At 41.2% G+C, this 15,476-nt stretch overlaps 1 protein-coding gene across 7 annotated transcripts in view; it reads left to right on the top strand.

Moving 5' to 3' along the window:
- Positions 1-405: 405 nt before the first annotated feature.
- The window catches only part of cdca2 (cell division cycle associated 2), a 39,672-nt gene continuing 24,601 nt past the window's right edge, over positions 406-15,476 (top strand). For 2 of the 7 annotated variants that reach the window (XM_087984409.1, XM_043681307.2), the window contains exons 1-6: positions 406-1,146; positions 1,525-1,588; positions 2,811-2,871; positions 5,773-5,827; positions 8,873-9,217; positions 10,523-10,783. In XM_087984409.1, coding sequence (XP_087840535.1) covers positions 2,854-2,871; positions 5,773-5,827; positions 8,873-9,217; positions 10,523-10,783 — 679 coding nt within the window. In that variant the 5' untranslated portion in view covers positions 406-1,146; positions 1,525-1,588; positions 2,811-2,853. The remainder of the gene's footprint in view (positions 1,147-1,524; positions 1,589-2,810; positions 2,872-5,772; positions 5,828-8,872; positions 9,218-10,522; positions 10,784-15,476) is intronic. The other 5 variants (XM_087984407.1, XM_087984405.1, XM_087984406.1 and 2 more) reach the window with 5 other exon arrangements.

The raw sequence follows: 15,476 nt of genomic DNA, 5'->3' as shown, positions 1-15,476 counted from the left end.
GGCAAGTGTGCAATATGCTTTCTTCATCATTTGTCTACAAGCAATTCCATTTTTTTAGTTCAGTATTGGTTAACACTTACCATGGCTCTCCTCACGTGGAAAAATCCTGTCGCGTTTTGCTTTACCAAAATGCAACACTTACCTAAATTAAACTCTCCCTGCCCCATCTCAGCCCATTGGCCCATGTAAGCAAGGTACTGTTATACTCAGATAACGTTCACTGTGAACTGCACCGCGAATTTAGTTCAGTGACGTTCCAGAAATCAGCTTCGTCCAGACATCTCTCTGTAAAAGCAAAGTCCACAGATGGTGAGAAGCTGGAAGTGCACCAAACTCTGGCAATCGACAGTGAAGAAAAACATCATGTTCGGTTTGAAGACTTGGCCACATTGGTCGTAGACCTTACAAACCATAGTCTGGGCAAGGAACAGTTAAAAGATCGCAGTGTTTCATATTTGAGGTGGGGGTGTGGCGTGGCAGGGCAAGGAGTATGCATGGCAAGTGTTCGTCTGCCCTGTTGAAGGGCTTATGCGTGAAACGACGACTCTTCTGCTCCACGGATGCTGCGCTTTTTGACTGATCTGCAGTCCTAACCAGTGAGCAGAAAACTGGATACGTTCTGAAATGAAGGTCGCAGGAGCCGAAATATGAATTCTGCTTTCATCGTGCCGTCAGGGCTGCTGAGTTTCTCTAACAATATTTTTTTCAAGATTGACAGCATAATCCGCAGTTGTTTTTTTTTTCGTTTTCGTAGGTCGAGTCATGCTGGGAAGCAGTGGAAGGCTTCAAAGCCCAGAGAAGGCAGAATAAATAAGTTTAAACCGTGACGGAAGAGACGTGGCAGTGAGAGCAGCGGTTGAGTGACAGTTATTGACGTTCCCGCACCGCGCGCCCCCAAAACTTCAAACTGCAGCACGTGATCAGGCTCGCCAACGGTCGCCCTCCTCAAGCTGGTTGGAACCGTCCCCACGTGGCCCCTGAACTCCCTTCCAATTGGCCCGATTCGAATCCCGCCGGTCTCGTTTCCAATATTTTCCTTTCTGGAGGCATGAGGGTAGTGGAGCAGTAAGGTGTCTCAAACATCTACCTCACGTCGCAGAAATAATTATCTTTGTCTGGTATTGGAAACGATATTGGTGATTGACGGTGGGTGGGTGTTTGTTTGCTGGTGGAGTTTTAATGCTGATTTAACGGGCGGGCTGGGGATGTGCGCCATTGAGCGCAGTTTGTATCGATTGAAGGGGTTGTTTCCAATCTTCCAAATACTGCGCGATGCGGACATCTGACATGATATTTAACGAGTAATTTAGCAGGTCTGACAGCTAGAAAACTTGAGTTAACGATGCGAGTTTCCGAAAGTGAATTTTGCCCGCATCAGACCGGCTGCTTAATTCCAGCCTTGGGTTCGATTCACACTGAAGCTGTTTTCCTCCGAGTTTGTTCAGTGTTCCGATGGTGATGGTACTCTGCAAGAGTGATAATGGAAGTCGTAATGTTAAACCTTGATTTTGTTTCTCTTGATAGACGCTGCTGAATTTATCCAGATGTTTGTTTTGATCGCTGAGTGCCTGGTTGAAGTTTCAAGCTGGTAAGTCCTGGTATTTCCCATCTCCTCAGATTGTGAAACACAGGAAGAAACCGCATGTATCACCAAATGGTTTAAAGGTCCTCGCTGAGGTTGAAGTTATGTTACTTGATGCATCAGTTTCTGGAGTATGAATTAAAGGAAGGCAATGACCGACTGATAGCATCGTCAGATGATTGATCCACTGACCCAGGTCATGTTCTCGGGGACCTGGGTTCGAATCTGAAATGAATTTGAATTTGGTTTAAAAATCAAGAATTCCAAAGACCATGAAGCCATAATTCATTTCAGAAAAAAAAGATCTGATTCACTCCTTTTTGTGGAAGGCAGTACTTTCCTGGTCTGGTCTATATGTGACTGCAGTCTCACTGCATTGTTGATGGCTCTTGCAGTTAACTATGGGCATTAAATGCTCGTTTGGCCAAAGATGTCTCTGTCCTGTTAATGAAGATGAAACAAATTTCCAATCAATTGTATCAGTTGCAAATTTTACCCTTGATACCAGTTTGCCACATTAAAAGGTTAATGATCTTGGATGGAACAGTTGTCAGAGCTGGTGGTTCTTTTAGATTGGGCTAATGTTTCAGAGGGCATTAATGGCCAATGCATTGATTGCTGTTGACAGTCCCTACTGTAACTGTAATTCATTTTTATATATCAAAATTGAGTGTTTGCTTTTAGGAGTCGAGGCAAATATGGATAATAATAGGTGTTCAAGTTTGATCGAAAGTTTATCAGCATTTGTTTGTCTCTGCATTTGAGTCAAAACCATTATTTGGAAGGTTCATAAATTTTCAACAAATGATGCATGATTGCTTGTGTTATGGGCACATCAAACTCTCAAAGTATGTTAAGAGTGTAATCTGGACCCTAACTCTTTCTTAGTTTAGTAGTAAGCATAAGGTGTTGTGTTCACCTCTTCTCGCCATAGTATCGAATATGTTGTGAAACTTGTAAGGCATGGAAAGTTTAAATAGGCAAGGTCTTTTCCCTGGGGTAGTGGAGTCCAACACTAGATGGCATAAGTTTAAGGTGAGTTGACAAAGATTTAAAAATGATCTAGAGTCATTACTTTTGAATCATTGAAATGCCTGTATTGATGGGGTCTTTTTGTGGAACGCAACAACTTTCAGATAATTGAAGAAGTTATCCTTTTGTTGTGGAATTCAGGTTCGTGATTGTACTTTCCTGATTTGACTAATAACTCTGTGTACTTCATCCACAGAGTTGAGAACCAAGATTTAGAAGCCTTCACTTCAGGGTTTGTCATGGATGCAAAAACACAAGTATGTCATTTAATACTGGCAATAGTTCTTTATTCTGAATAAGATTTGAGATGTAATAGCTACGCAACAGTCATAGTATGAAACCAAATTCACTGAAATGGATTGCCTCACGTACAATTCCCAGCATTTAACTGTAACAGAGAGAGCAATAAGAGCTGGTATAAAACCAAATACTTGTGCTTGGTGAGCCAACTATTTCAGCCAAGGCAGTTGATGAGATGTTCTGATAGGTTTATGACACAATGGCCTGTGGGCCATAAATAATTTGATCATTGACCGCTTTTTGAATAGGTTTATAAAAAAGAGAAAATGATACCTAATTAGGCTTTTAATTAATGTTTTAGCTTGGCTTTGATATTTTTTCACTTGTCAAACAGTCCGATCCTGTTCATAATGCTCATAACCTGTCACTGCATCGCTTCATTAAGAGTCAGTTCCAACAGAAGCGATACATAGACGTTGTGCAGGGGCAATTACCATGTTACTTGTTTTGCGAGACACGACAAGAATACCTGAAAATCTGTTTGCACTCAAATTAGAAAATGTTGTACGAGCAGTTGCATCTATTGTTTTTACACTTCTAATATGTTCTTTAAAGTTCTTATGCTGACTGAACGTGTGTTAAATGAAAATTACTTTGATTTCGAAAACACGTAACAAGCATTAGTTATGCTCCTGACAGGTAACTTCTGGTTAAAACCTACTTTTGTGATTTAATTGACCATGGGTATAAGGTTTGGAGTTTCATTCAGTGATGTCATTGTACACTTTTCGAAAGCAGGTGAGATTTGAACCAAGCAGGAAGACTGTCACTGCACCTCCAAGAGACCTCCGTTTTGTCCCTTGACTGTAACAGCCTCCTCCGAGGGCAGGGTGGATGATGCAATCACTGTAGTTCTTGGCACCAAACAGAGGCAATTGCTTTCTGCTGACTTGCATATGGTATCTGAGTTATGATATGCAAACCTTGGGAGAGGAGGAACAAGTGGGTAATGGAGAGTGAGCTGTCAGATGATGACCCAGACTGGGCCAGGTGCAGTGAGTGTGAGATGCTAAAAAGAGAGGTTGGTGAGAAGTGTGTTTCCTGCTGGGCTATGAACACAAGGGCCTCAAGTGTGCTGCTGTAAGTTGTGCAGTCACCAACCTGATTGTTTTGTACTTAACTGGAAGGAGGAGATTTGGTTTGATAGGCCTTTGTGTTCCTGTGGTGCTAAAATGAAATGAATTGGGAATGTGGTTGTGACTAATTAATGTTGTATGTCCTTGTCATCCTACTACATGTTAGTTGTATTCAGTGTGGTCATTAAGCACTGCCTCTTGTGCTGGTCTGCTTTAATTTAAAGTCGTTAAGAAACAGAATGATCTTTGCAATAGAAATACAGAGCAACCTTGATTATCTGAGGACACGGGTAAGGAGTTATTCATTTGGTTAATTGAATGCTGGGTAACATAGTTTAGCCAAGCATTGGGAACTTGCGATCTTGCAGGAGAATCCGATATTTGGATAATCAAATGCTAGATAATTGAGGGAGCAATTACGTAACTATATTTGGAGTTAGGATAACTTTTGAATTATTATTATGTCATGGTTTCACGATCAATCTGCATCCTCCTCAAATCCTAAAAGAGTTGAGAACCCATGACCTCTTATGAGCTGCCCAGGGTTTGTCCGCCCATTTTTCTTTTCTGAATGACCCGTGGCTGTTTCGGAGGTTACCAACCATTCCGTATTCTGTATTGTCCATCAAGTTTTGTTTCAGTGCAGTTATTGGTGTACAACAATTGTGAGTTGTTGAACTCTCCCCTCACTCACTCTTGCTTAAATCTTAAAAGGTTCTGTCTTGCAATGTTTTTGTGAGTTTACTGTTGACTTCAGATATGCCAATGTTGCTTGGGAAACCAAGGTGTCAACAGGAACAATCCCCTTGAATTCAAACTGAATTTCAGGCCATTTCACTGACTTAGCTGCCTCAATAGGTTTTTGCTTGAATTGTATCCGGTTTCAATTCAGTACTGAATTGAATAAATTCTGAGCTGCAATAAAGATCAAGCCCAAAGTCAATATTGAAGTACTATGCCTTGATTTTATCCTGGAGATTGCTTCAAGGCGAAATATGTTCTTCGTCCACACAGTTATCTAAGGGTGATTTTGGTTTTTTTTTGGAAAGAATTATTTCTAGTCCTGTGCGGTGCTCCATAGAAACTTTACTTCTCAAAGGCAAACTAATTTGCTGCAATAGCCTTGTTGACAACAAATGGAGTCCTATAGTTGTGATTGAAACTAGGTTTATAGTTAAGTAAATTTCAGGTGAAACCCACTGGACCATTTGGTTTCTGTGCATCTTGCATCCTTTTCGGATCGAAGCAGATAACCATTGGTTCAGTGGTAATGGTCTCTATCTCTGAGCCTGCGGACCCAGGTTCAAATCCCACCTCACTGCATCCATGGCATATTTGGCCAGGTTCCTGGGGGAAATATAAATTTGAGTTTCTTCGAAAGATGAATGGGAGTCATTTAACACGTGTGAACACTGAAGTGGTTGCTTTTTTTTTGAAGAAAGGCTAAGTTAAACTCTGTAGTCAAGGCCTCTTGTGATGCAGTGGTAGTGTCCTTCTTTTGGACTAAGCCATGTCAGTTGAAATGTCACCTGCTTCAAAGGTATGCCAGAACAACTCTGGACAGGTCGGTTGCAAGACGTGGGAAGCCCAACAATTGAAGGTTCTGTGGCACAGTGCTAATGAACCAGGAAGACCAGATCAACTCTCACCTGGTCCAAAAGTGTTATGTAACATTCCTGAGATAAATAAAATCCAACCATATTCATTGAAACATAAGGTTGATTTTATTCTGAATGTTTGTTTGTTTTGGTGTATGTTTTTACATGTATATTACTGTCATAGGAGAATCTTTCATCGAACAGTCATCGACTGAAGAAAGCAACAAGGAATGCATCTGGTAGAGTACAAAAGTTTGCCCATATTGCTTAATCATTTTAATAACTTGTTTATACCCAACATGTAGTGGGTTATTTTGGATCACAGTGCTGATGTTGCCAGTTTACTTCATTATGTTTGCTCGGATAGTGCCAAATGCCTCCGGAGGAGGTCAGGTATTTATTTTCTTTTTATCTGAAATGTGATATTGCTGAGATGCTGTGTTTCTTCAGTATTGAACTGGGATGGGAGAAACTTTTGTCTTCATGTTGATGCCATTATCAGAAAGATACCTTGTCGTCACAGTATTGAAGTTCAGCAATGTGGACGTTTCAGAAGGAAACACGTTTGGGAATTGGTCATCTCGATGTGTGGTAATTTGAAAGAGAAGTTCATGTTGTGTGGGTTTTACGTACAGAAAATAACTGTCTGTTTCCATTTTGGATCTCACCTGCAGTTAGTCACGCAAGGAGGATGTGTGGGAAATCATGTGCTGCACCTGAGGGAGCAGGAATGTACTTTGCCTGACTCCACCCCACCTTCAATTCATATAAACTTTCACCATGTCAGTCGTGGTGTCAAATTTGGTATATTTTAGCAAGTTAAAAATTGCACAATACTAGCTCCTTCATCAGGTAGCTCGTGGGGCAGGAACTTAAGCAGCACTCCAAAAGCGAGTACTTCCAAATATACCTGTTGGTCTATAACCTGATGTGTGATTTTTAACTTCATCCACCCCAATCCAACACCAGTGGGACCTCCTCAAATTTTAGGAAATTAAATGTTTTACATAAGCATGGGTTGTTCGACCTTTAGGAGCATTTGAGGAAGCCTAAAACTTGAACAAGCATTGCAATGGGATAGAGTCTTTTAAATGACTCCAAGAGGGTTTTTTTGAAAGTTTATGTAGATACTGCAATGAGGCAAAGGTCACACAAGAACTTGGGGAATGACTGTGGCCAGGTGATTGAAGATTCAGTGCAGGTAGCCTATTGTGAACAGTGGTTATAGTTGGATTTAAAGTTTAAGATAGTTATGGATAAGGATATGACTGGTTCTTGGGTAAGATTGCTAAACAGGGAGAAGGCTAGTTAAAATACTGTGCAGGGACTGGAGAAATTAGGTTGTGAGGGTGCAGTTTGAGGATAGTGGGACACTTTTTTCGAGATCAGTTGAGCAGAGTTCAGGGCATGCAAAGTCTTGTGGAGATGAAGGATAATGATGGTAAGATTCAGGAACCCTGGATGATGAGCGGTATTGAAAGTTTATTCAGACAAAAAGAAAGCTTGTTTAATGTTTAGGAAACTGATATCCTTAAGGAAAATGAAGGAAGCAGGGAAGAGCTCAAACAAGGAATGAGGAAAGCTAAAAGAGTCTACAAGATATCTTTGGCAAGTAAGATTAAGGAGACTCCCAAGGCGTTTCATAATCATATTAAGAGCATTATGTGGGATAAAAGGGAATTCATGCATGGAGCCAGAGGAGATGGGTGCAGTGCTCAATGAGCACTTTGCATTGGTTTTCACCAAGGAGAAGGACATGGATGGTGCTAAGTTGAGGGAAGGGAAATTGATGCTCTGCAGTATGCTGATATTAAGAAGGTAGTTGTTCTGGGTGCATTGATAAACGTTAACTTCAACAAGTCCACAAGGGCTGATGGATTTAGGCCACAATACTGAGACATGTGAGGGAGGAGATTGTTTGGGTCCTGACAGAGATCTTTGAATCCTCTTCAACCCCAGGCAAAAATCCAATTGACTGGAAACAGCCCAAGTTGTTTGTTACGTTTAAGAAGGGAAATTATTGCGGAGGCTGATTAGTGACAGGATTTTGTCACATACAAAAGAATAGACCTGTTGGCAAACCAGCATTTTTTTTTGTGGGGGAGATCTTGGAAACTTGATTGAATTTTTTTAAGGAAGTGACAAAGATGACTGTGGGTCAGGCAATGAATGTTTTCGATCTGAACTTTCCTAAAGTGTTTGATGAGGTTCTTCATGGCAGGTCTGGAAGTCACTTCGGATCCATGGTGAGTGCTGTGTAGGCATTGTTCATACATAGGGTCATTGTGGAGGTCTGTTTTTCTGTTTGGATGTCTGTCACCACTGGTTTTCTCCAAGGATCAGTGCTGGCGCTTGTATTATACATTAAGGACTTGGAATGTTGGTGGTCTGATCAGTCAGTTGCTGATGACAAAATCGGACCTGTTGGTAGCAAGGAAGGTTGAAAACAATACAGCAGAAGGTTGGGTGGAAAAATAGCAGGTGGAGTAGAATCTGGGCAAGTGAGGAGATGAAATATAAGAGGAAAACATGGAACAAAGACAGATGGAATGTAATCAGAGTCCACACTTTCCTGAAAGGGATAAAGCGTCAAAGAAGGCAAACAGTGTGCTTGTCTTCACTTGATGCATCAAGTTTGTAAGTTGGCAAGTCATTTTGGAGCAATATAAAATCTTCGGCTAAATTTGATGTATTGTGTGCACATCTGGTCATCACAATATAGGATGAATGTGAAGGCTGGAGAGAGGATGCAGAAGAGATTTACCAGAATGTTGCCTGGACTGGAGTGCTTTAGCAATAATGAGAGATTGACGCTCCAATGAATACAATCCAAATGTGTTCAAAGGCTGAGGAGCGATGATAGAAGTATGTGAAATGTTTAAATGGCTTGGATATGGTGGCTAGTTGACATTCCTTTCGTTCGGTTGGAAATGTCAAGTCGGGGGCTTATGTTGGAAGTGAGAGGGGTAAAGTTTTAAAGGACATGTGAGGGGTAAGTTTATTATGCAGATGATGATGGATGACAAGAATGTGCTGCCAAGGGAGGTGGAACAAACTGGTAGGGTAGGAACATTTAAGAGTCATTTAGACACATGAACAGGTAGTGAGTAAGGGGATATGCACCAAGTATAGGCAGATAGGATTAGTTCAGAATGACATGATTTACAAAGACATGGTGGCTGAAAAGTTTTTTTTTAGCTGCACGGTTCTGTGTTGTTTTAAATGGGGCTAATTTTGGGATTGCAGTTGGTGACATGAAAAAATATTTTGTTTCTGATTCACAGGCAAAAGGAAATTGAGGCATGATCCTTTGCGTGAAATAACAATGTCAATAGTTGAAAATCAACATCAAAGCACCAGGCAACAGTTTTGTGCAAGACCGTTACAAGCCAACAATGTACTGTGTTCACCATTAAATTTACAAGAAAAAGAAAAGGTAAAAGTTGGCGATTTAACCAAGTGTCATCCCCGAAATGGGCAACTAGCGATTGCTTCTGAAGGATCACACGCAACCTGTCCAAGTGCCTCAGATTATTCGACCAAAAAGTCATTAGAATTAGACCTCCAGACCGAAGACTTAATTCAATCTGATGGCTTACACCGGAGACCTGTTGGTCCAGAAACTCCAGGTAATGTGTGGGCATATACTAAGTTCCTGTTTTGAGTTAATTTGGTTAACTTTATCGCTTCGGTGCTGTTCATGAAAATGTGTATTTGGTTTAACATTGTCATTTTTTTTTGTTCTCTGGAATGCCTGCTTTTCTGATGTTTTCTCTGTTTCTGTTTCTGCTCCCACTCTTGTTATCCGGGCCAGTTTTTGTCTGTGCTTGAGTCTCTCTGCACAACCTCTAAGCCTGATCTCTCCTTTAAAGGCTCGGTGTAATTTTTATTTTGGCTCCAACTTTGCACTTGTAATTAAGTTATTGGCTCAACTGCATGGCAGAGGTAAATTTGCTTGCATGCGGCAGCCGTTGCCACAAGATGGAGCCTGGTTCATCAAACCTGATCAAGTGAGTGTAATTTTAACATGATTTGGCATAGTGATAGTGTCTCTATCTCCTGAAGTGCTGTTTCAAAGGAGTGTTCGAATGTCTGAACAGGTTTGTAAGAAAACGTGTTTAGTTTTTTTCTCTTTGTGAAGATCTTTATATTTTCAAAGTTTTTTTTCTTAAGTATTTAAATTGTGAGGAATCCGTGTACTTTTAACTTTGTGTTTCAAGATTTTGAAGCTTTGATCAAAATGTCATGGATTTCCTTGGTGCACTGTATTTATTTTATTTTGATATATTTTTTGTAAGCTATTTTGGGTAAGCGTACAGACAAAAGGTACTGTACTTCAATCTATTTTGTACATTGTTTGTTCTGATGGTCAAATGTCTGTAGGAACCTGTATGGCTACATGCATACCTGTGGACATTGTAGTTTGTTTCACTCAAACTTGTCATTCAGGAATACAACACCATATTTTAAATGAGGACATTGTGGACTCCAACCTGTTTCCAAAACAGTGCCATCATGTACAGGTGCAAGTAACCCAAAGTGCAAAGTATGAGAATGAATTAAAACAAAGTGATGGGAAAATTCATTTCTATCTTTTTCTAAAAAAAGTAATAATTTTGCTTATCTTTATTCTTTGCAGTTTGCATCTCTGTCCTTCCTCACCCTTCCAGTAAATTAGCAACACATCCAATTGAACTAAGACACAGTTGAATATAAACCTGTCCTCTCTGAAATTGACACACTTAACAGTAGGAGTAGCAAGAATGTTTAAAACCAGAAACGTTGATCATCCCAAGCCCAGTGCATTCAGGGCAGTTGAAACTTGCATCTGCTTCAAAGCTGTGAGCAAGCATTGCGAGCTTGTGGATCCAAACTTGGATGTTGTCTAAATTTGCATTGCTTCTTAGAAATTGATTGATTATTTTGTGTTGCAGGACCAACAGTTGAAACACTTGAGAGCATTGGCAAGAACAATTCTTTTCGAATAACGCCGAATGATGGCATCAGGCCTGCTGCGCAGAAAACAGAAAATAATGCAAATAAACAATTCGATGGTCTGATGAAACAGGACAAGGCACAATCCCCTGCTCTGGTTTCAATTTGTACAAAAACACCCTCCACTCCAATGCATTTTTCAGTGGTCACTGAAAATCAACTGGGAGTCACAGCAGACATATTGAACCTTAAGTCAGCAGGTAATGGAACTGAGCGAAGTGGTGGAATGTCATATGTCTGGCTGTTACTGGTGTTAATTGAATTGCCACACTTGGCTCTGCTTTCTCTGATCTCCAGAACAAAAAAATCAACTTGGCTACTTGGTCTTGTTCATCCAATATTGTCAGCCTTTGGAAATCTGTCTGGACAGTTAGGAGAAATGAATTGGCTTCAATAGCAGGTAATTGAACCATTGGGTTTAAACAGTAAATCAAAATAATATTTGAGCAGGATGTGCTGAATCTCGTTCTGAGAGATGTTGTGGCTGAAATTGTTCAGTTGGGCAAAATTTATGGGTAAGTGATAATATTGTATGGTTTGTTGGTGATGGCAAAGACTGAGGAAATAGCTCCATGGATTGGTTTTGGGAATCAATTATGTGTTGATGTATTTTGATGAGACAGATTGCAGAGTTTAGCGATGGTCCAAAATGTAGACGTGAAATTTGTCATAGCCAGGCATGTGGAATGGGCAGACATAAAGTGTTGCAGAGAAAGGTCAGGTGATTGTTTTCAATTAGAAGTAGTAGGGGAACACCATATCAAGTGTACAGTTTTAAAGCAGGTGTCTGAACAGAGACCTTGGAGTTTATATGCACAAATGGTTGTCAGCAATAGAACACAATCATAACGTGTTTAAGAATGCGTTTGGGATCCTGGGCTTTGTAATTGGCAGCATAGAGTTGCAAAGTGAACAAGTTATGATGGAGTACTGTCAATATTCAGTGCCACACTTTCGAAAGGAGCAAGAGATTGGAGAGGGCATAGTCAAGGTCATGACTTGCTAAAGCACTCCAGTTCTGAAGAACCTGTGTTCTCTTGGGAGATGGCACACGATTATTTCCTAAGATCATAAAGTGGAACAGATGCCTGCTCCACCATTTCAAACCACCATTCTTCATATTATTTTGTGCTTTCCCCCCTTGATTCCCAACTGATTGAATTTTTTTTTTAGCCTTAAGTAAACTCTAGGACTCCACCCTAGAACACGATGTGCAAAGAAGTTCCAAAGACACTGAACTGTCTGAGAGAAGTAGTCCCTTTTCATCTTAGTTTGAATTGACTTTTAGTTCTGAGTTGACATACCTCGTTTGAGAGATTATGCCCTTGGTCTGAGCCTCTGCCTGTCAGCATTTATGCTGTCCAGCCCTTGATTGATCCAATATGTTTTAATGAGATCCCCTCTCATTTTTCTCAATTCCAGTGATTGGAGTCCCAAGCTTTTTAGCCTTTGATCTAAAGACAAGTCTATCCACACCAGGAATCAACCTAATGAATCTTTAGTGACTGCTTCCAAGGAAATTATTATTTTTGCTTAAATAATGGGACCAAGTACTGCAGATGTTGTTTCACCAGCACTTTTGTACAGTTGCAGCAACGCTATCCTACTTGGATACGGACCCCCCGAAATAAAGGACAGCATTCTATTGACATTCCTGCTGTGCTTGCATGTAAGCTTTCTGTGTTTACTGTGCAAGTACTCCCAAGTTCTGGGTGTTGCAGTATTTTGCAAATTTTCTCCCCTTTTAACTAATACTCTGTTCTTTTGTTCACCCTTCCAAAGTACCCACCTTCACATTTTCCTACCCCTGCAAGGCCCATGAGGCCGACTTGTCTACCGAGCTGGAACTCATTACCTGAGCCCTTGTGGGGCTCCTCAAGAGATCCTCTTGTGATGCATTGGTAGTGCATATACCCCAAGACATGGAGGCCTGGATTCAATTCCCACCTGCCCCTGAGGTGTGTAATAATAGATCTGAATAAGTTGATGTAAAATAAAATTACTAATTTAAAAACAAGAGCTCTTGTTTTTAAAGTCATGGCATCCCATGTCTGGGTCAGAAGGTCCTGGTTGAAGTCCCACTTGCTTCACAGATGCATCATAATGCATTTGAGCTAGCTGATTAAAAATATCAGCATAGCTACCAGAAGATGAATAAACATTTAGCTCAAAAAGATCATAAAGCAGACATAGAAAAGAGCTGTTGTGATGTTTTGTTGTTGTTCCTAGCTCAGGATTGTGGAGGCTGGATTAGAGACTCACATGCTCCAGAGGTACTGCAATGGACTAGACCAAATGCTCTTCAAAATTTTTTTTTAAGAATCCCTCCAGTGTGGAAACAGGCCATTCAACCCAACAAGTCCACAATGACACTCAGAGTATCCCACCCTGACACATTCCCCAACCTCATTACTCCCCTAACTCACCTAAACTGCACTTCTTTGGACTCTGTTTGGGGGTGGGGGGGAGGAAGCTGGAGCACCTGTAGGAAACCTATGCAGACTCGGGGAGAATGTCTCTATGGAGTTTGCACAGACATCTGAGGCTGAACTCTAACCCGGGTCTTTGAAGGTCTGAGGCAGCAGTGCTAACCATTCAACCACTGTGCCGCCCCAAGCAAGCATAGCAAGGAGACGGCCAAATCCTAATGTTTTGTTTTTTTAAGGCAAGTATAAGGTGCTTGATCCAAATGTAATTCAATTGGTTACACACTGCATTGTCAATCTACAGTTAAAATAGAAATGCAAGAAGGAATTGGTCTAACTTAAACTTTATTGACAAACTTAACACAGCAACAGATTATCTAATGACTAAACTAGGGTGGCACAGTGGTTAGCACTGCTGCCTCACAGCACCAGAGACCCGGGTTCAATTCCCAACTCAGGCGACTGACTGTGTGGAGTTTGCACATTCTCCCCGTGTCTGCGTGGGTTTTCTTCGGGTGCTCCGGTTTCCTCCCACAGTCCAAAGATGTTCAGGTCAGGTGAATTGGCCATGCTAAATTGCCCGTAGTGTTAGGTAAAGAGGTAAATGTAGGGGAATGGGTGGGTTGCGCTTTGGCGGGGCGGTGTGGACTTGTTGGGCCGAAGGGCCTGTTTCCACAGTGTAGGTCTAATTTAATCTAAACAGCAACTCTTCTCATAAAGTAACATCCCTTAGATGCAACCTTGGCTAAGCCACAGTAAAAGAGACTGTCTCTCACACAATTCTGGCAGCATGAAGAGAACCCAATCTTTTGGCTGTGACAAAGATGTAGCAGCTTCAAAACCCCAACAACTACTTCAAGCGAGACTAAAACTTGGTACTCTGAGCACCTCACTCCACCCATTCAGGCTGCTTCTACAACTCCCACTTCCAAAAAAAACCCAAAGTGTCACAGCTGTTTATTGGCTTGGAGCAGAACAGACAGCTCTCACCTCTGTCTCAACCTCTTCGTGATTAAAAAACCAGGACAGAATACAGCTTTTAAAGCCATTGTGTCATCACAGCATGTATTACCAAACTTGAACAGGTTGACAAGGGAAATATCTTAAACTCTGATTGTAGGGCTCTTGTGTTTCACTGGTGCTCGTGCAGGTGTACAGCACAGGGATAAGGTCATGTGGCCCTTTTAGGATACTCCAATCAAAATAAAGTATAGCTGACCCAGAACTGGAATTAAAGGTGGCACAGGTGGAATAATCCAACTTTCGCAGGAATTGTGTTCTGGAGTGTCAGACAAGGTGTGTTGGTGTCAGCAGCCGGATAAACTTAGTTGTCATGGTGATTTGATAGTGGGAAAGCCGTTCAGTTGTACATAAGAGCACTTCTGGATAGAAGTTAAATTCAGCAGATCCAGGAAGAGGTCTGCAGAACTCCCAAGCTGGGAGTAACCTGTGTATGCCATGACCAGTGATTCTATTGTAGTGTTCAGTAAGAAGTCCAGACAGGCTTCTTGAGTTAGTCCATCCACATTATACTCTGGCAATCCTTTGCCCACTTAATTATCATATCACCTTTTCTCAGTAAATTGTTTGTCTCCCACTTGGCCTTTCCACCTGTTTTTGTGTGGTCTGCAAATCTGATTGCAAGACATTCGGTTCCTCCCTCTTAGCCTTGTGAACCTTGTGCAATCTCTCTACCAATCCCTGTGGTACCCTACCACCCTGAACAAGAGCCCTTTAACAATTGCTGTTTCCTGCCCATTACATCTCGATCTGCTTGTCCTTGAACACCTTCAGAAAGTCCAAACAGAACACATCTGCTGGATCCTCTTTATCCACACTGGTTGTCACTTCCTTGAAATACAATAAATTCTCAGACAAAATTTGCCTATGTAGCCATGCTGTTTCTGCTTTAGATTGATATTTTCTTAAAATGCTGGTATTAGTTATTTAATAATTGATTCCATAATTCTTTTTAGCGTGTGGGATTAATGTTGCCACTTTTGAGCAATCCTCTAATACCAGTACAGAATCCACCATCTCTGTTGCTACTTCTAGTATGTTGGAATGCAAGCCATCAGGACCAGAGGACTTAACTGGTTTTAGCCCCATTAGTTTGTTTAATTCTACCTCTGTTCTGATGTTGGAATTTCATTTCTGCTCTGTAGTCTTCAGATTTAATGGGATATTTTGAAATATCCTTCACTGGAACGACCTGCTTAACTCTGCTCCCATTCCTTTGTTCCATAAAATTGAACAGATTGATTGAGCTGAGGGTCCTATGTTCATCTTGATGTCGAAGTTTGCAGATGATCCCAAGGTGGGTGGGAGGGCGAACTGTGATGAGGATCCTTCAGCAATGACCTGGACAAGTTTGATAAGTGGGTAAATGAGTGGCAGATGCAGCACAATTTGATAAATGTGAGGTTATTCACTTTTACCAAAACAAGAAGGCAGTCTAGGACATTGA

The sequence above is a fragment of the Chiloscyllium plagiosum genome, unplaced genomic scaffold (assembly GCF_037043375.1).
Source record: "Chiloscyllium plagiosum isolate Xiang-an unplaced genomic scaffold, Cpla_swu_hap1 HiC_scaffold_48, whole genome shotgun sequence".
NCBI classification, from domain to species: domain Eukaryota; kingdom Metazoa; phylum Chordata; class Chondrichthyes; order Orectolobiformes; family Hemiscylliidae; genus Chiloscyllium; species Chiloscyllium plagiosum.
Note: the sequence above shows the minus strand (reverse complement) of the source record. Positions and strands in the feature narration are given on the sequence as shown.